A 22329-nucleotide genomic window follows, 5' to 3' on the forward strand; every position below is an offset into this window, starting at 1 on the left:
CATTTACATTTTCAAAGTTTTCTAACTGCAGATACAGCCTAACTGGCCAGTTCTGTGCATGGTAGTTTCTCCAATGAGGAGACTGCTAACTCTGCTGAATTAAAGCAGGCTTTTTTTCAGATGCCCTCCTGCATAAGACTACACTAAAAATACAACATTTGTTTCACAGAAATCTGCAGGCTGTAGTCATACACATACACCAAAAAGATGGCACATCAGTGTCCTTAAACTTCCAAGAATCTGATAAGCACCACAAATATTATTCTGAAATTCCTATGCAACTAAATTAAAATGTTTTCTCATAGTTATTTGCAAAGGCATCATCAGTAGGGTATTACTTATCTAAACAGCAATTGTACATCCACAATTGTGTTTAGAATAACTAGGTGACAGAATGTCTTAGAAGTAATTTAAATTTCGCCTTTAAGTGTCTTAATGACACTGTAGGGGACAATGCAACACTTAGTTATTGCAGCTTAAATGCTTTATGTACTTACATCACAATTATTGCTCATTACTGTTTCACAACACAGACACTATATATCAAATAGGAAAGTCTGTTCACAGCCATGCAGTTGCCTATGCTGTTCAACCCAATTTACTTTTCAAGTCGTACTATAAACTCCTTATTCTAAGCAGTTACTTAGAATCCACATTTCCATCTTTTTTTCACATTGAATGGTCTTATTTAGGCAATGATTGTTATGGACTTTAAACAAGATTTGTGGATAACCACTGCTACACCCTGAAGTATTGGGCCCTTCATTGTCAATATCTGCCTCTGACTGCTGCATTTCTTATATGCAGAAGGAGGAGATGTTGCATACAAGCCTGTGGAACTCCATGTTAATAAATCAAGGATCTCTTGGCTACTGAGCTCACAGCTATGTTCTCTAGTTAGTGCACAAGTATTTCATATCAAAGGGATGCAAATGTGAAGGTTTAGAAATAAAGGAGTAGCTTTCAAATTTGAGGCTAAATAAAAAGCCTGACAAGCAATACCATTAATAATCTGTATCACTTTTACCCAGTCTCCCTTCCTGAAACTTAAGCACAATACTCCACAGTGTGACTCAGCTTCACTTTCACCTCTGCTCCAGGTAGGAGACTTACTTTATTCAATTATATAGCACCTACAGAAACTGCATCAGAGTATTTCATGAAAACGACCCCATTAAAATAAATTCAAGCAGCTATTACAAGCAAAACTTTGCCTCATCTTCCATTTTTTTCATCACTAGGATGTGGAAACCTCCTGCCTCCTTCCCTGCAATCCCATGACACATGGCACATTCCCATGAAAATAATCTTGGACTATCCTACTGGAAACAGCTTCGTAAGCACCTCTGCAAGTGCCAGCTGAACTCTGTAGGCTTTGCATGATGGTGGAGTTACACTGAACAGCTGGGTGGGTTATAACTTATTCCAGACTCCCGTGGCTGGTCAATTCTCCCAGTAGACAAGTGCTGAAGCCAGCCACTTCCTCGTCTCCTCTGTGATGTTACATACCCACACTGAAGCAGATGATAGAGGGTACAGTGATAGAATATAGACTACTTTCATGGGCCATACAAGAGAAAGGACAGTTCTCAAAAGCTCTCATCCTCCTGACCAGGCAACACAGGCCACACATTCACATGAGAATAAGGCAGAATCAGGATATCATATTAACAAAGTCTATTGTTTTCAAACTGCTGTGAACTGTTTTAGATTAGTGATGACTTCTTTTCCTGTGTCCTAGTGAAAAGGGGGCCTTGTTTCAGTTCTAGATCACTCCTGGCAAGTCAGCTGGGAACATGCAGAACACAATGTACACCAGATTCCAGCACACTGCTGCCTTTCTGCTCTGAGCTTTGTCATCAGCTTACATGAAAACAGGCATAGGCCCATCCCACCAAAACTTGTTTTGCTCAGTTTGTTTTTGTTTCAGAAGGTCCTTCAGGGGAAAGAATCTGGTCAAAAATCCAGCCACAATTCAAATAATTGTTTATATAAAACACACTTGGGGCTCCAGTCTGTGGGAGCAGTATTTTTAAATGTTTGTGTTTTTTGTTTCTGATTTGTTGTTCTTACTCGATGTTCTGATGTTGGTATGAATAAAGCCGGACAAAACCCCAAGCATTAGTTTAACAAATGTAATCCAGATATAATGGGCTAGATTTACAGACCAGCCATGCTTATTCATGGTGTAGCATGAGGATGCATGACGAAGTTCAGCATAAAAGGCCAAATTTACAGTTGCCCTGAGGCCTCTTCAGAGAACACCCCTAGCACAGAAGGCCTGTTTGCTGCATGCAGAGCCAGCTCTGTGTCTTTGTTCCTACTTGTCCCAGGATATGACTCATTCTAAGGCAGGGCAGTACAAACCTAAACAAAAGCCACTAGGATAAAAGGCTGCAGTCCTCGAGAAAAAAAAACCCTCTCTCTCCTCCCATATCCTCTCCTTTTTCCCAGTTTCAGTTATTGATGTTGAACTGGAGAAACCTCTGCAGATATGGGGACATCTTCCCCTGCTACACCTTTTCAGAGGTTACAAGAGGCATTTGCCCTGCACCAGCCCAGCGCCTGCAATCTTCCAGTTAGCTTGCAAAGGAAATGGTGGACACAACCTCTTTTACAGTTAGACTCAGCTCTCCTACAGATCATAGGTACCAGTGATAATTTTCAGAAGAACTCAGCTACCTCTCCAGCATCAAACTTAGTAGCCGGGTTTCCAAGGCAAAATTTGAAACACTCACCAGGAAATGATGGTCATTTAGGGAATTACTGAATGCTTTGGAAACTGTAGTTCTATTTTTCCACGCAAAAATGACTTTTGGAAACTCTTAATAAGCTGACCAAAAGTTCTACTGAAAATGCATCCTGTAATGTTTGCTTGTTACTTTACTGGTAGTAATGTTCCTCCAGTCAACCCAAATTCACGTCTTTACCTTTCAGTAAAAATTCAGTATTTCCATGTTAGAGAAACCCTTCAAGCTTTCTTTGGCTCAGTTTTATCCTTCTCATCACTCCTTTAAGCATGTTTGCTGTTCTGAGTTTGGCTTTTTCTGACTACAGTAAATGGAAATGCAAATCCAAAGGCAGCCAACGATGTTCTTATCACTAAGAATTCTTATTTGGAGAATTTATTTGACTATATTGAGGGAATATGCATGTCATCTACCACTCATTTTATTTTTTAACAGAGCATAGGCAAGAACACAAAAATATGGTTTCTTCCAAAGTCTTCTTGTGCTATTTCTTCATTAGCTACAGGCTCTAACCAGAGACCAATCTGGGACACACTTCCTCTTTCAGCACCAAGAGATAAAAGATCTTGATAATCCACTGATAAAGGCTGTCCTTAAACATTGATCTTAAATTGTCTGCCAACTCAAAGAATAAATCTGGCCCTGGTTCTCAGAAGCAACTATCAATTCAGCTGAAAGCTGTTCATTTTAAAGAATCATGTCCAGAAAGCAAGGCACATCGTGTTCTGCTTCAGATGACCCTGCATAGTCATAGGACTTCAAGAAGAGATAACTAGCCACAACAAGAAGCTCTAGAAGAGTGTGAACTTGACTTAGAACTCTTGCCAAAATTCCAGTACATTTGGAAAGCTAGATAAGATACAGAAAGTCATAGGTTAATGAATTCAGGCCTGACTCCAAACACTCCTAAATTAAAAAATGTTAAGCTCTTGCTTAGGTCCAACATTGAATAAGGAGATGGAGGCAAAGAGAGGAATAAAAATTCACGTTAGGAAATAAAACTGAAGAATTCTTCAATCCTTTTCTGCAAAGACAAAAACTGCCTGAAAGCTAAGCTTGACTCACTTAAAACCAAACTGTTTAATTTATGCTTTCAATGACCCTCATATAATCCACAAAGAAAATTATGGCAGAATTTAACCCAGTGTGCATTAGCAGTTTAAGAGTGATTTATTTAGATCCTGTTGAGATCATCAACATTTTTACAAATGTAACTTCCAAAAGGTAGAGGGCATTATAGTTGTATGGCTGCACTGGATTGGACAGCGAAGTACAGAATGTAAGACTGTAAGTGCTAGAAGTCCAGTGGGGGTAATCTCAATTTCTCCTGTCTCAGTTAACTTCTGGAATGTTGTTCTAAAGTGGAGTGAATTGCTTAACTGACTGTGCTATTTGTAGTCTTGTGTTTTACCTTGTGTCTTCTCCGGATGTGACATTATGTATGGACATACTTTGCTCTCTTTTTTTTGTTTGTTTTGGATAGCCTCCAAAATTAATAAATAAGAAATAAAAAAGGGTCACTGAAGCAAAGGTTGTATTACACAAGGGAAAATTTCCCTTATTTCATCTGGTCTGTTCTTTATCTTCAAAGATTTTGGACCAATTAATGCTCCACCCTTTCAGAGACACACACTTCCTAAGCATAATGAAAAACTATGTCACAAATAATGATGTAAAACGTTGCAAACTAATGATGCATTGATTTGGGCACTACTGCAAAGGAAATAGTTCAGTAAGTATTACTTACTGTTCAAAAAGATTTTGCCTTTCAAAACAGAGCATGAAGCATACCTCTCCTACAGCAATAAAGTGATGTACTCCTCTCATATGCTCTAAAGCTAGAATTAAACTTTTCTCTGAAAAACTTCAGCAACTAGATACAAGAAAAGCAATGCTACAAAAAGCAGTAGTATGTTTCACTGCTAAGGCTACCAAGTGTTCCGTCATTATTGAAACTAAACTCTTTTTTTTTTTTTTTACATCACTTTTTCATCTCATCCTCTTCTTTCTCCTTTCTCTATCCTGCTTCTCTGCATGGGTTTTCTTCTTTGATGGTATACTCCTTCTCCACTCCACTTTTGGCTTGTTTTTTACTCAGTGTCGTCTGTCCATGTCTCTCACCCATTTTCCCTACATGTGAAGTTCTGCATGGTTTCATCTGTCATGGACAGTGTCTTCTGCCCTACTGATATACTCCCTCTCCAAGAAAAGGTTAGGTTGGTGGTTCTTTTCCTTTTTTCCCACATGCCTCTTTTTTTCTTTTTTTTTTTTTTTTGAAACAAGCAGTTAGAAGTAAGCCGAAGAAGTCAATTGCCCATCCTTGCAAGTCACACCACAAACCACTACAATTCTACAAGCAAGTTACAGAATTTAAACTGCAAAGTGACTGATGATACTGCTTTTCTGACTGTGCATGTTTATTTTGTGGATGGGAAGAGAAGAGGGAGTTTTGTGAATTAACAGTGATTTTCTTCAATGTGTGTCAATGATTAGCTTGTGCTGTGTGGTACTACCATGTAGGCAATCTTTGAATTATAAAGTTTAAGGCTGCAAGTTGCTTATGATGATGAAATGTGGCAATGAAAATCCTGCTTCATTTGCAATGCCCTGAGACGTCTCTGCCTGTGGCTCTCTGTGATGACTATGTTCTTCCCAGGGAGTGTTTTAAAACAGACTACAGTTTGCAAGTAAAAATACCTAATCTACTCATGTAAAATTTCATTTTTCTAAAGCAGTTAAGCTCCTTTGGATATGAAGCTGAGGAATTCACCCTTCTTGGACCCTAAATCAATGATCAAAAGGCACAAAGCACGAGCCTTGATACAGCAGACAGAAAACTGATATATATTATAGACTCGACCTAACAGCTGTTCTGAATACCATTGCAAGGGGCAGACCCTTATGAGGAGATTAAGAGCAGTACTACTTCCAATTTATCAGTTTCTTATGAATGAAAAATTAATTGGAAGCACATGAAAGAAATTGGTATCACTTCGTCTCTAAGTCTGATGAGCAAAATACAAGGGGTGAGCCCAAACTGCAATCTTATACCAGTGCCCTTTTGGGACATTAGGGGAGACAGGATGCAGATCTGAACTTCGTATATATTCACCTGTCTCTGAAAACAAATCAACAGCTCAAAGATTTTTGTTACACAAATATCCCTTTTACTGATTTTTAACTATAGCAGCTGGTTGTTCTGAATCTTTAAAACTACACCCATATATGCTGCTACTCAAATTAGCTCACAGTTTTTTTGTAGAGCTGCAGCAAACATTTTTTTTTTTGCAAATAAGCCTTTTAAAACCCACAAGCTTATTGCTATTCATTTGATAGTCATGCTCTTTATCGTAACTAAGAATATGCAGTAAAGAACAGCATTAAAAGAATGTAGAAAAAACAATTGCACCACTTTGCTGGAGGGCATTTTTGGTGTTTGCAAATCCCAGTACTACAAAAAGAGGCTGGAACAACGTAATATTTTTTTCCTTATTCTGAATGTGACTTTTGTGTGTCTGCTTGAGGCAAACATAAGCACACTGGTGAGAAGGAGACCCAAGAATAGCACTACACTCACAAAGCCACAAACAAAGAACCATAGACATACTTCCTAGCCTATAGAGAAAACAACTAACTGCAGCTGAAGGTAAAGAGCTGGTATAGCTCTCCAACCTAAATACAAGGCAATCACACATATTCTCTATATTTGATTCCTAACAAAATATAAGAAAGTCAGATGAGGAAGGACCTGTTAAAGATGACCGAGTCTTCCATGGGTATTCTTGATGCTGTTCAGCTTGTTAGCTATCTCTGCATTCTCCCTGTTAGACAGCCCAGCTGCTAGGGCAGACCAACATGGCAAGCAAGAGGCGACACTTAGTAATTTTATAGTTGTGTTTCCTGCCTTCTCACACTGTTCATTGCCTATGCTTCTACATAAAATACTAATTTTTACAAGGCAGGACAAACCTTAAAGACAAAGAACGGGTACTAAGATATTTTTAGGAAAAGAAATATTAGAATGCATAAAACTGTTCTTTCATATACGTTGTGTTATGGCTAAGATACGCTTGTTGACTGCCTGAGCACACATAGGAAAGCAGCTTCTCTTTCTCCCATTGGCAGCAATAACAATACTTCCTGTGATTTTGGTATTCTTATCTTCCCTTGTGGGAAAGGTGTTATAAGCAGGGAAGGTGAGAGTGTGGCATTATTCTTCTGGTGTACTGCCAACATCAGCCAATGCATGAGCACAACTGGCTCCCAATAATTCTCACTATATGCAAGGAAGATCCTCAAGAAAGATTATCCTTGCCTGGGGACAGAAATGAGCTCTGCAAGCTCGTAATTACTGCTACAAGCTACTATTTGCTATTGCTGTATTCAACTTAAGCATTATAATCAACTGAGGTTATCTGTGAGAGAACTGAAATACAAGATACTTCTAGTGACTAGAGAGACATAATGACAGAGAGCCAAGGAATACAATCATTGTCATGAGCAGAGCTAATGAGTAACTGATGTAAGGTAATTGCTTTCCATCCAAATACTTCACAGCCAGTTCATGATTTACTGAATGGAATACCTATTTATCAAATTGTATCTATGAGTAACTTGTAGTATCTAGATCTTCACATATATGGTTGCAAATATTTTGTTCTGAGTATCTATGTGCTGGCTTTGGCTGGGATAGAGTTAATTTTCTTCATAGTAGCTAGTATGGGGCAATGTTTTGGATTTGTGCTGGAAACAGTGTTGATAATACAGGGATGTTTTCGTTATTGCTGAGCAGTGCTTACACAGAGTCAAGGACTCTTCTGCTTCTCACACCACCCCACCAGCGAGTGGGCTGGGGGTGCACAAGAAGTTGGGAGGGGACACAGCCGGGACAGCTGACCCCAACTGACCAAAGGGATATCCCATACCATATGACGTCATCCTCAGCATATAAAGCTGGGGGAAGAGGAAGGAAGTGGAGGATGTTCGGAGTGATGGCGTTTGTCTTCCCAAGTAACCATTACATGTGATGGAGCCCTGCTTTCCTGGAAATGGCTGAACACCTGCCTGCCGATGGGAAGTGGTGAATGAATTCCTTGTTTTGTTTTGCTTGTGTGCGCGGCTTTTGCTTCACTTATTAAACTGTCTTTATCTCATCCCATGAGTTTTCTCACTTTTACTCTTCTGATTCTCTTCCCCATCCCACCAGTGGGGAGTGAGTGAGTGGCTGTGTGGTGCTTAGCTGCTGGCTGGGGTTAAACCACGACAATCTATCCTTTACTTGTCAGAGACATTGTTTTTTTTCACTTACACTGATCAACTGTGCAAATTATATACCATGATTTGGGTTTCTATTAAGCTGTATATGATTTTTGGCAGTTAACCACAATCCACTAGAATAATTACCCAAACTAGAATACAGAAAAAAATCCGAACACATGCAAATTACTTGTTTTGTATAGTCTAATTCTTTTACTATTATTGTAATATTATTATTATTATTATTGTCATTATCACTATTTTTCCTTCCTTTCTGTCCTATTAAACTGTCTTTATCTCAACCCACGAGGTTGGTTTTTTTTTTCTATTCTCTCCCCCATCCCACCATATTTTTCAGTATTTCAATGAGAGATATGCAGTCTCTTTTTATTGCAATGCAGCCATTACAAGCTGAATTTCAACTTGTTTTATATAGAACAAGTACTGAGCTGTCTCTGGAGAACTTTATTGCAGTTTATCTGTGCAGTTTACTTGCATCTTATTTTATCTCTCACCTTTGATACTAATCAGTCATGGCTGCAGGTCAAATCTTTTTGCACTGGAAACAATCACAATAACCAATCCAGAAGTAAATGAGCCTATAATGAAATTCACTGCCTAGGGCTAAACATAGAGCTAACATGTGTTTAAGAAATCAAAGCTTGTATTTATCACTTGTCACTGTTTGTGTCTTTGTCTATTGGAGGGGGAAAAACAATTAAGAAGCTGAGTAGTAAAGCAAAACTTAAGAACAGTCCAATTTCTTTTCAGATTTGTTGGTCTGCTACTTTGGCAAAATGCAGTCTGCAAATCATGCCATCACAGAGTAGCAAAAGGTTTAACAGAAAGCATCTATGGGTGAACCAGTTCAGAATACAAACGTCATGACTACAAGTCTCAGCTGAAAACTTTACATAAGGCTGAGAGAAGTTCAACTGACTTCACTTACATTTGCAGTCAGATTTTTCTGAATCCACACTGGAACTACATGGTGAAGAAGTGAAATACTGAAACTGAAACTGAGGTACTGTGTTTCTCTCCCTAATGGCTAGTGAAGCTAACAGGCTCCCGCCCAGTACAAATCCAGAAAGTGGAAACTCGGGCTTTCCGCAGAATGGGAGGTGAGGGTCCCTCCTGGGGCCTCCTGCAGGGTCCCACCACGTGCAATGCAATGCACAGTAATAGGCTTACTTGCACCAACAAAATCCATCTGCACAAATATCCAGCCTCACAACCCTGTAAAGGTGATTATCCTTTCTTATAATGATAGAAACAATAATGATTGCTTTGAGATGTAGCTTTATTTTAAGCTTATTTTCTCAAGAGACATCCTAAAAAATATTTTCTCCTTCCTATAATTTCTACTTATACATTTGTAAGGTAAAATGAATGATTTGGAAAAACGATTTCTGTTTACTAAGCCCAAAGCCCAGCATTTATCCCAGGTGTGAAGATGTCAGTAGTCCAGCGACACTCTTTTAAGGAAAAAAGAAAAAGAAGCTACTTTTTCTCCTGCTCATGCCCAGTCAGATTTTGGCTCAAAAGCCACAGAACACTGCTGTAGCAGGATCCTTCCAATGGAAATTCATTATACAACATACCACATCAGCAACTCCTCTGCCCGAGGCTTCAACTGCAACACGGCTAATAGTAATTCCTCTGCTACAGTGTGGTGTGTAGTAGAAGAATACAGCGGAGATCTCACACGCATCACACATAGCTACAGCATGCTCAGTACAATCAGATCATACTATGTAACACTACCTTGGCCTTTTCAGTGTTTCCTGTAACATTCAGACTGTCCCATGATCATGCTATTTTATTTGCATTTTATTTGCAAAAGAATGACCAACTCAAACCTGACCCACTCAAAAAAACCCCAAACAAACCCAAATCCTCTGCCCCAAAAAACTCTAAACCCCAGATATGTAAGGAATTTTTCATGTCAATTTTTTATAACCAAGAGACCCAATTCTGCTCACTGTTACGATTCTACTAACTACAGTCAAGTTTTTCATGATTTACATTCCTTCAATGTAAAATTAGTCTCAGTGGGGGGCTTTAAAATGATGAAACGAAACTCCTGATTAAACAACCAAAAATAATTCTAAATAGATTACAAATTCTTTCACTTAAAATCCGGAATGATAGGACTCTGAAATTAATGGCATTCATGTGTCAGTATCATCCCATCTGCCAATGACAACTAGTAGCATTTCACACTACATTATGTAGCAGCGGTTTTGTTTTTCATTTAGAAGGGAAGGTTTGCTATAATGGAATCAAACAGGAAGCTGAGTTACCCAGAGAGAAACAGCTGAATGCCTTGGATTGACCTCTTTCTCACCTGCAGAAAGTGAAGTGGCATCTTTGGTTACAAGGCATCCAGATCTTGATACCACATCTTGTGTGAGATACTGCCTGTTCTTTACCATAATACCTATTACAGTCATGCTGGGATATTGACTTCTTGTGAATCAAAGGATAAAAAGTGCCCCCATTTCCAAATTACTCATGATCACTGCTTTGCTGTAGCTGTTACCTTTTTTAAAACAATGTACAAATAGGAATTAAATGAGATCAGACTTAAAATTATGCTACAATGTTAAACTACCATGTAGAGTAAGATGGCTCCCTATATTTAAGCACCTCTCACTTGCAAGTGCAAGACATCGAGTCAAGACTGTACCCTAGGGCTGAGATTGAGGCAGCTTAGAGTATTTTTAATAACAAAGTCTGACTCAAAGAATACTCTGAAGCAAAGACCAATCACCTAAGTATATTCTGTGTGGCTTGGGTGTTTTAACGATTATGGTCCTGATAGAATTAAAGTTGGATCACTTCTTTAAAACTGGAGTTAAGCCCTAACAATTAATGAAGTCATCATTATTTTAAATTTCCTGTTTAGGGTGATGAACCTGTAAATATTATCTATGTGACGACAACCACAGAGTAACTTTTTGGGAATAATGTCTCCCATGCCCACAATGCTCCTTACTAAAACTTGTCCACAGTACCGTCTGAGGTGGGCAGCAGCCTTCCTCCCTATCAAGCAATAACTTAACACATTTCATTATCTACTTGCCCTCCATCAGTGCGAAAAACAGTGATTACCTTCACATGTTTCTCCAAACCCAACACAGCTACATTCAGCAAACCACATTTTTATGACTGGTTTACCAGAAAGGAAGAGAAAAATGAGCAACATATAAATAAAAATACATACTGCAAGGAAAACATTCCAAATGGGTCACTGACTAGTGGGAGTCCACCTTGAAACACACCAGGCCCTGATTTCCACTAGTTTTGAGAATATAAAAGATTAAGGAATCTAAAATCAAAGGCTATATTGGAAATGGTCTATTGACTTTTACAACTATAGCGCAAGTTTCACTACCTCAGCCTCAGATTGTGGCTACAGACACTGCAGATTGCATAATTCCAGATCTCTCAGAACCCTGGCAAATTTCTCTACCTCTCACAAAGTTTCAGCATTGCAGACAATAGTGTGAGGTGCAAGGCATAAATTGAACATCATCAGAAGACATAGACTGTTCTCCCACGAGAGAATGTCCATTGTCAGAGACTCTTCGCATATTTTCTCACTTGTTCAAAATGTCTGTGCTACCATTAAGAATTACGTCATCCTCTGGTCAATGCAGATACTATTAGCTTTCCTTTTACAAACATATTTCCTTTGCATCTCAGAAAATCTGTCATATTTACCTTTGAGGCCAAGTTACGTTGGTCAATTCCCTATGAAGCACTCAATAATTTCAAACATTCTCACTATCTATCTTGTCTAAGGGAATACCACTACTTGGCCTCTGGAGATTATATTATTTTGATTCTTCCAGTACTACTTTATTGCGACTAGAATAATTAACTTCTGGCTTAATTGTTACTATTGACTGGACTCTCCTCTCCACCCAGGCAATGTGTCACAGTGGAGACACTGGAGGGAATCCTTGGCTTTGCTACTACTCCTGCCCCGCCACTCTGGCAGAGCCCAGGGGAACGTCTGGGCAGAGTAGAGCCAGCCCCTGTGACTCTATGCAACCACAGTGCATGCATGCACTTGCGCTGCACGCAGTTTGGCCGTACTGCTCAGGCTTTCTGTGAACCAGTGTAAAGGCTTTTCAAGTGAAAAAGATGCTTTTGTTTCTGCATTAATTACAGAGTACAGTCTTCGCAGGATCTTTGTGGAAATTTCCTGGTCTATTTTTCCTTTGCCAATCTACTACTGAGAATGGGCAGCTTGTGCTGTTAGAGAGTTGGACAACAAGATGTGAGTGAATAGTCTGCTTGATTAATACAAAAATATGTAAACTCATATCAACCATTTTTTCCCTTTTGTGTTTTGTGCCCCCTTGACTGCACTGGAGCCTCACCTACTGAGGCCTCAAGACAAATAAGCAGTTTGTCCTTCCCTTTGTGCTTAGGCCTGGATATAGACTCCCTCCTTCAGCAAACATCAACACTGCTTTATAACTGGGTCATAGACCAGTGCAGAAACCTGTCACATTCCCTTCCCCATTGGCCTCTGTGTTCCAGGTCCACAGCACTAACCCCAGGCTGACAGACTAGTTCTGCCTGTAATGTAACTTAAAGAGAATTCCAAATCAATCTATAACATTGCAGAATAACGTTTCACTATGAAAAATAACAGTCTTCGCATTGTTTGGACCACCTAGTGGACAGATTTTTTTGTGGGAATAACAGCTTATGTAGTATAGCCCTACGTTATAAAACACATGTATTCTATACATGTGTTCTTATTCCAAAAAGGTATTTGCTATTTCACTTGGTTTTCACAATGGGTCTAACAATATTCTCTTCTTAAAAGTATACTTCACACAATAAGACTGAATACAGATTGAGCAGCGTGTGAAAGCACCTGAATTTCTGAATGCAAGCTGTGCTTTTAAAAGCACCCAAGGAAGTTATTATTCTTCAGCAGGTTTACTTCCTTAATAGTTACTCATTGAAGTGTGATTTATATGATCATCTATCTGAATATCTTCATGGTTAACTAGGAAATTCCTTACTTCTCTGTATTTGCATGCTTATTCATTTACACATACATGTTTCTTAAATAGTTCGGATCAATGTTGCATTTATCTCTTCTTCAAATTCTATTCTCCTATCACTTCACATTTTTTGAAGTCTCTCTAAATTACTGGGTAATGGCTCTGAATCACATGCTTGCTAAGCGTGTAATTCTGCCAGTTTTACTCTCTCTAATTGTTTTACCTCAGACACAATGTCTTTGATTTCAAGGAGAGTAGTTGCAGGGTAACATACAATATCCAGTGAGAGTAAGGATGACAGATTTGGGCCCTGACTGCTTTCCTCAAGAGGATCTTCTGCAATGAAGATATTTCTGTTTGACAGGTTTATTGTTTAACATGTAATAATTTAAGATAGTAATGCACACATCCCCTGCAGTCCCACACTACGTATCCAAAACCCATATGGACAGAAATGCATGAAGAGAAAATAATGGATTTCTCAACCTGCTGTGCTTACATACTATTCTGTTTTTAGCATAGAAAGCACATTATGCCTGTGTAGAAGACTAAAAACATTGAATTTGCATTATTTCCTGTAACAGAAGGATCTCCCTATAAACACCGATCTTCTTACCTTTACATTGTAAATTGTTTAACTGAACTCTGTAAAGTTTAAACACATAAATTGCAGGATTAGGGCTCAAGTATTCAGATGAATATTTGTAGACTTACAAGATGAAAGGTGTCCCATTAAATATATAAACAGAAATGTTAATGTATGGCACAAAATTATAAACAACTACTTTTCAGTAATAACCTGGAAATCAATGTATTATTTCTATTTTGGCTCTAGTTACAGATATCACATTATCAACCTACTTCATCTTAAACTGTGGAAGATACTCTATGATCCAGTATTAAAGTCTGTATTCACGGATTCGCAAGGACACAATGACTACAGTAACAGAGAAAAGTATTCTGATAGGTAATGATTTCCTGGAATATTCAAAGATAAACCAGTTAAAACTCAACAAATGTCATAATGTTTTACTTCAAGTTTTTAAACTGTTACTGACCATAGCAAAAATAACGTATCAGCAAATACAATAAAACCCCACATTGCATAGACTGTAGAATTATTGCAGACTTTCCTGTGTTGCTGACTGAATCTTTGTGCGTGTGAACAAACAAGTTGTCTTTCATTCTGCCAAACATGAGAGATTTCATTACTGTCTTCCACTTTTGAGGCTGGAAGGCAAGGGAAAGCTGAAGCTCTTGAAAGTCAATTTGATTTCATTAAAAGGGTATTTCGAGATTATTAACCACATTTTTAGTAGAAACTGTACTTTAAAAATCTTTATACTTCTGCCTCCATAATTCAGGTGCTTAAGGGCTTTTTTATATTTCCAGGTTGAAAATGTGTAGAAGAAAGTTAGTTCCTTTATGTTTCCTGCCTTCCAAGGGATTGTTAAAAGCCCTCATCAATATATAAAGCAAGTTACGTGCTGACAACATGTAGCTTATAAATAGTAAACGAAAGATCTCTGTTACTTTACTATATTTCTTACCTCCTTTTTTATGGGATCTCAAGGGACTTGACAACTGATGGTCTGCAACTGATTGGGATTGGCTAATTGACTGTGAATCATTCATTTCGAACGAATGTTTTTGAATAAATGGAGAAGCAGAAATCTCATCCAAATCCTTCTGGAATAAAGAATGCTGGTTTAGGCACATAAGAAATGTATTGATTCCATTCTCCCATGATAACTTATAGTTGTGATCTCACAGAGAGCAACTTCTCATTTTCTACAACTCTGTGAAACGTCTAATGCTAGATTTAAGTTACGCAAGATTCTTGTGGCTTTCAGCAACACTGACTTAGCACCCATGTCACAAACATTTGTTTACTTTTTCCGTTTAACTTATTTATCCCCTTTCCTCATGCAGTTAAATCATATCATGCACTGTATGCTGATTTCCTCTCAGAGTTAATTTGTATCTTTAGAAAAAAGCTATAGGAAGGTATTAATCTGCTTAACATTTCTAAGTACATCATCCAAGGGATTTTGTTTTTTTAATCTTACATATGCTCAGCAGAGTTACTGGCAAAAACTGTACATTTTCTCCATTTCATCCTTTCAACATCAAATGGTAAGCAGCAAAAATTGGATCAGACTTCAAAGACTATGCTGTGCTCCAAGTCACAGAGCGACTCCTCCATTTCACATATTGAATTCGAGCAGGATATCAAAGTGCTACCAAAGAACCTCAGGTCCTTACTAAAAAAGAGTCTCTAACATCTGTAGAAAGTGAAGTGCACAGACAAATCACCTCAGGGAGCAGCTAGCATTTATTCTCAGCAGCAAATTTCCAGCCTTTTGATTCTCTTATTCACTGTACCTCCCTGTCTTTCTACAGAACTAAAGTTCTTAGCAAGCAGGCTTTTGTCTCAAAGACTTCAAAACATCACTAACGGTTTCATGTTCAGATGGCTACGCCAAGCAGCCATGAACACATTGCAGAACTGTGGACTCAGGAATTTGAAGTTATAATGTGATGTTATTTTAGAATATAAACTTAGTAGTACCTTTTTTGTTTGTTTGTCAAGAAAATCAGGCACCGCAGGAGAAGACTGGTTACTGGTTTGCTGCCTAAAAACAAAGAAAAATAAAATATGTAGTTTAAATATTGTAATTTCTTCATTCTTATAAAAGGTTTACTGGCATACACATTTTTTTTGTTGATTTTCCCTTTTCCCCCTCCCCCAATTTCTAAATATGCACATACAATCAATTCAGAGAAAACGCAGACCAGTCCCATTTCCTCTTATAAGGAAGTGCATGTTATTAAACACAGTAACAGGCTATGAACAATGAATTTATCATTAAAAATTTGTGGATACATGCATATGCGTAAAATGAGTTTATGAGAATTCAATGAAATTGAAGTCATGTATTAAAATTAATTTGACAAGATTTTACATGAAACTTTTTTTTCCAGGGCTGTGAAAAGCTGTTTTCACAGAATTCAAACTTAGACACTCAAAATTTGACAGATGAGGAAGAAGTGAAACACATGGCTTTGTGTTCTCCTAAAGCCATTTGGGTTAAGCACAGAGCAAGGAGTAAGAGTTCTTACATTCTTTGTCTCTATCTGTTATTATTTTACCATCACATTATGTCACCATAAAAATATTAAAGGCCAACTCCTGCTCTCATTAATGCTAATTAAAGTATCATAAAAACCTTCTGCAGGCCCTGATCGTTGTTGGCAGGCCTTTGAAGTCAATGGATCTCTTCGATAGTAAAGTCCACCCAGACAGAACTTGCTCCAGAATCTTTAGCTATGCAAAACCAAAAAAAGATGCTACCAATTTCACTTGATGGATGAAAAACTGAGGTTCATAGATATTATTTGATATGCTCATGGTCCTGAAACTGGGATTAAAAGCAAGATTTTCTGATTGTCAAAACACGCCTCAGCCATTGCATCATTACTCTCCAAGCCCCTCACAACCTTTCTGAAAATACAATTAATGACAGTTGTATCTCTACTTATAGATGAAAACATCTGAAATCTAAGTTTCAGTCATAGATTTTGGTTTAGACATATATATCATAGCTTTTTTCATAGATGGGGAAAAGCTTTACAAGGTACTAAGTAGCTCTTTCAGTTTTACACAGTTGTTACAACTGAATACATTTCAGCCCTTTCAGTCACATGGGAGGGGGGAATATAAAGAACAAAAATTGCTTTACTGATTAAAAAATGCAACGTATGTTATCTCAAATTTCATTTTTTGTCAATACTTATATTTCAGTCAGCTATACTAGATGTGTACACTAGTGTGCACAGTCAGCTACACTACTCATGTAACAACAGAACAACATGTTGGACTTTAAAAAATATGTCTGGCCACATATGCATTTTACTATTCAAAATGCACCTTTAAAATGTACCCTTTAAAAATACTTCAGATTAAAATAACACTACTGAAGGACTTGAAACATTTTAGACTATTATGTATTGAATTTGATAGCTGTATATCACCAAGCATATGTATTAGATAATACATTTATTCTGTGACATCCACGGAGGCTACTGAAGTATTTCAAGCCTTATTTGCAATAGGGTTTAAGCTCTTAGGTTAAGTTTGTCTGAATGTGCCACCCCAACTCAAGAGCATTGACTCGAATTGTTTCAAACTAATCACAACAATGATGGCATCGTGGTTGTCAATAAGCTACCTCAGGGTGTAGGAATAAAATTAAACATTTGCACACATGATAAACATACAACTTTTCTGTAATGTTGCAATTTCGTGAATGAAGTTTGGATTTGCTTGTCAGGTTTGGGGAATTTAAATTCCCCTTTACTCTTTGACACTAAGAAAGAGACGGAAAACATTCTGCCTAAAATGTAATTTGAATTTAAACTGGTGTTTTCCTTGGAGGAAACGGAGGGATCCATTTTAAAAATGCATTCTCATTTTGTACTGGCACACTTCTTGCACAGGAAAGTATAAAATATGTCTAGGACTGTATTTGACATTGCATTTGTGCATGTGCCATATTATCTGTAACATTCTTTATTACTATTTATCTTGTATATATATTATTTAGATAACCATTTATTTAGTGAGATTAGTTAGATAACTTGCCACTTTTCCCCAAAATTACTCAAGCATTTGTTGAGATGATTCATTCCCCCACCCCTCAATACTGTAGAAAATAAACCCAATATGAGCTAAAAATCATGAATAATCCTCAAATATCACTGTGGTGGATGCCAAAATCAAAATCTGCTGTTGGAACAGTATGTTGGAAATGGCCTACAATGCCCAAACGGACTGAATCATCATCTAAATTTAAATATTCAGATTTTGGGGTGGTTTGGATCTGGATCTAAATCTGCAGCTTGAATTAATCTCTATCTTCTATAAAAAAAAAAATCTAGAATTTAGTATGGTTTTGCCAGCACTTTAACTTCGCCAGGGCTAGAACACTGTCTAAATGTTTAAAGCATGAAGGTAAAGTTCAGTAACTTGCCTTCTGTACAGCTTAAGCTAGCAAAAATCAGCCTCTGGAGTTCTGATGCCCTTAGACCCCGACCCTCTGTCAGGATCTCAGTGATGCCATGTTTCTGACTAGAACAATCCTAAATTGGGTTGTATTTGGCGCAAGATACTCCATCCTTCCACAGAATGTACTGTTGCTGATATAAGTATGTACTTCATGACTACTAGCTTCCACTCATGAGCTTTTTGTTGTATTTTTCTCCCCCTGTCCTGTTGAGAAGGGGAGTGACAGAGCGGCTTGGTGGGCACCTGGCAGCCAGCCAAGGTCAACCCACCACCATGTCAAACTGGCAGGGAACACTTCTGAAAACATGGCATCAACTGTAGATGATGAGCACCTTGAAATCAGTCTCTGAGCTATTCTGAAAATTTGGCTAGTATGCAATATGAAAAATGCAATAGCAACAGGAAGGCAGCTCAGCAGTAGCTAGTTCATATGAGCCAACCAGTGATGATAGCTAACATTTCCAAATGTGGCATCTGGGGCTGATTTTGAGGTGCAGGGTATTTTCAGGTATCTCTAAAGAAACTGCTTGTCCTATGGTTTCCAAAAATTTTTATTTTCCACACTTGCAGGAAAGCAGATTTGGGTCAGAGAGATGAGATCCAGTCAGCACACTTACCTGGGAAGCATGCAAGAGATCCAGGTTCATGTGCCTGGTTTCAGTCAGGCAATACAACAATTTGCTGCTGAATGTTCAGCTACTGAGCTATAATACACGGCAGTCTTCACATATGGACTGTCTATAAATCACTCAATTAGCAAGAAACATTGACAAAAAGAGAAATATTGATTCTTAGGGTCTGTCTACACATCTGTATAGTATATAGCCACACTATCCTTAGCATTGAAAGCAGTCAAACCATAGCAGCATAAAACTAGTAGCGCAGACTAATTTATGCTAGAGAAAAATAGCTAGTTTTGGAGTTATTCTGGCCATTATGAGTGTAAGTCATGGAATTTGGACTTTCATCATTTAAATGCTTTTGAAAATGTTAGAAACACTCCTAGACATTCTACTAGAAAGAATACAGCTCATTTTGCAGAAATATTGTATTCCTGAACAGAACAAATTTAATCCTTCCAGCATGGGTAGATGAAAAAGGGATGGGGAGGAGGAAAAAAAAAGATGACACTGAAAAATCGTGCCCAAATTTCCATTTACACCTTTATAAATCATGAGTAACTATTTGAACTTAAGAACTCTAAAGTAATTAGAAGCTCACATGACAGCAGAATCAGGCCCAATGGGTTCCATTGCATGCCACAGGAATTGCAGACCTCCTAATTCCATCACAAGCAACAACCTTAATGTTTGCTATGATTACAAATAGGAAAGTGAGGCAATTAAAGGAAAGTAGAATGTCTTTATACCAGCTTTTACTGTGGAAAGAAATGAAAATTCATATTCAAAAGATGACTTATACAAGAAATCACAGTGTGGTCTTGACAGAAACTGAAATTATCCAAGGAGGAAATTATGGAGCAATGTGAGAAGGGTGTAAGCAGTAAATCATCATGACCTGATGGCATTCATCTTAAGGTTCTGAAAAAAAAATAGGTTTAAAATGTGGAGATGCAACCCTTTCAAGCAGCTATCCATGAAGAATAGAAGCACACTAACATAGTGATTTTTTTTTCTTTTCCTTATAATCAAAAGAATCCAAGGAAGGTTTTGTTATTGACTGACTGAGTGAATCTCGCTTTAGTGAGAGGCAAGCTGCAGATCAAGTCAAAGAAGGCATAGCAGAAGATAGAAGAGTTTTTATATGGAACAGTTTAATTCACATTAAGCCAGTTTCTGAACTGATCTGTGCTCATGTGACTGAAATCATGTTTATTCTCTACTCTCAGTGATACATAGGATATTACGTTTATGTGCTAACCCACCAGTGTCCACGTAGGTGAATCCACATTGCATGGCATTTCAATAGGCCTCCAGCTGTTGCAGAACATTCAGAAATTAACATTGCTCATTTTTCAGGCACAGCAACAACACTGTTGCAAGTAAAGCTGACCCAAGGAGAATTCCTCTAGAACCATTTTTATACTTACTCCCTACACTGATGCAGCAACGGCTGCTGGCACTAAAATGCTATAAAAGTGGCTAACTTGCAATGCCAAACCCACTGGCACAGAGATGTTACATTTCAAGAAGTCACTCTGTATTTATAAATCATAAAAAGAACCTTGGCAAATCATCTAAGCCATCCCCACTTTCAGAGAAAAATCAGCTACACTTACTCTTTTTTTTTTTTTTGTCGTAAGTTTGTCTAAGCTGATTTTTAAAACCTACAGTGATGGAAATGTCAAAACTTCCCAAGGTGACCTACACAGGGCTTAACTCAGCTTACCATCAGTGAGCTTTTCTTGATGTCTAACCTAACTCTCCTCTGCTGCAATGCAAGCCCATTATTTCTTGCCTGATTCTCAATGGAGAACAGTTTGTTCCTTTCCTTTTCACATCAGCCTTTCATGATTGGAGAAATGATACCACATGTACCCTCAGTTTTCCATCTCCCTTGGAGATCTCCCCTTATCATGGTTTATAGAGATGTGATCATTTTTGTTGCTGAGGGACTTGCTCATTTTCTTGAAGTGCAGTGTCTAATATACTACACTAACTGAGGTCTTGACAGTGACGAGAAAATGTTATGACGCACATGCGAGGTAGTATGTATCCTCATTGCTACTACCCCATGTAAACTTTGGAGCAGGGTGCCATTACTGACTGACATTCATTTTGTGGTTCATTACAGTCCCTGTACCTCTGTTTCTAATTCTAATCCTGCCCTCTTAAACCCTTGTAACTATCACTTAGTGCTGATACAAATTTAGTAATCAGATTCTGCTTCATCAGTCAAGGCATTAATGAGCAGAAATAGACTCATTTCTGGAACTTGACTTTCAGATGCATACTTCCTGTAGAACAGAGAAACGCTGATAATTATTCTTTGTCTATAACTTTTCAAACACCTAAGTTGGTATGCCTGTGTAGTTTTGTTCAGGCTTTATTATCCAATCTTGATTACCTAAGTCTCATGTGAATGTCAAGAGTTTTATTAAATGAACGGTTTCTGAGAACCTATGCTGACCAAAGTGTGAACATGATACCAACTAGCTAAAAAGAGAAAGATGTAAGGAGAAAAATCACACTGAATTCGACTCAAGAGTGTAAACTGCTGTTGATGTCAGGTATCTTCTAACATGTGTCCTTAACACACAGAGTTCCATAAGGAAACAAAGGAGCAAGGGATACTCACTGACATGCAGTTCTAGTTACAGATGTAACTGATGTGTAACAAAGTCACTATGTGGAAACAATGCTTTCTGCTGTACTACATAGTATAAGGCCACTGATCATGTACGTACAGCTAACTTATATTGTAATATTTAGCAGTCCGTAAGCTACAGTTCAGTGAGCTAGAGGAAAAAAAGAACAATACAGAAAGCACTTTCCAGGGTAAGTATCAGATCAGTATTATTTAACACAATTTTCATTTGGGAGGGAAATGGGTAAGAAGATGGTGGAACGTGCAGGTTACAGATGCTTTGATGAGATTCTAAAGGGATTTAAAGATATTTGAGGATGACAGCTCTGTCTGAACAAGAACATGAACAGCATAGTGTAGATTAAGGTCCTTAGTCACTGAACTGTAGATTATCCTGCTAAGAACAAGAACATGTATGAAAAATATATTCACTAGAGATCTGTCAGTCTAACAAGTTAAAAATCACAGGATGTTTTAGAAAATTACTTCTCCCTTCTCCACAGATTATTCCTAATTAGCTCAAGAGATCCCTAATACTAACTTGAAATTGTAGCTATGCCATTGCAAAATGCAGCATCTTTGATTTCATGCGATGACCAATTGTAAACTGGAGGCAGACATGAGGCGAGGCTGGTGTCTGCACTGGTCTTGTGAGAGGGGAGACCTGTCACACTCCTCCTTTCTCTGCTGCCTATTCGGCTCTGCAGAAGGGTAAATCTGCTATTCAGCAGGGTTGTAAAAAGGGTTCTGAAAGGTTTTCACTTTCCTCATTTGAATTTAGTCTTGACCATGTTTGGCTCTTTAAAATAACTCTGCCCTTTTTAAGTTTTGAATGAGCTACTTTTGGAAAGGGTTTGATTGTGATTTAATTCCTTCATGCCATGCAGGCCTGCAGGTTCCTCTCAGTGGCTGATGATGTCAAGAAAAGGCTTGGGAAGTGTCGCATACACAAACTGGG

The 22329-nt window shown here is 38.1% G+C and overlaps 1 protein-coding gene across 1 annotated transcript in view; it reads right to left on the reverse strand.

Annotated features, from left to right (window-relative positions):
• MYO3B (myosin IIIB) overlaps nt 1-22329 on the reverse strand; it is a 206403-nt gene that overhangs the window by 26578 nt on the left and 157496 nt on the right. Inside the window, exons 32-33 of the mRNA XM_050899969.1 lie at nt 15609-15672; nt 14587-14725 (exon numbers count right to left, since the gene is read on the reverse strand). Coding sequence (XP_050755926.1) covers nt 14587-14725; nt 15609-15672 — 203 coding nt within the window. The remainder of the gene's footprint in view (nt 1-14586; nt 14726-15608; nt 15673-22329) is intronic.

This window comes from Gymnogyps californianus, chromosome 7 (assembly GCF_018139145.2).
Source record: "Gymnogyps californianus isolate 813 chromosome 7, ASM1813914v2, whole genome shotgun sequence".
Taxonomy (NCBI): Eukaryota; Metazoa; Chordata; class Aves; order Accipitriformes; family Cathartidae; genus Gymnogyps; species Gymnogyps californianus.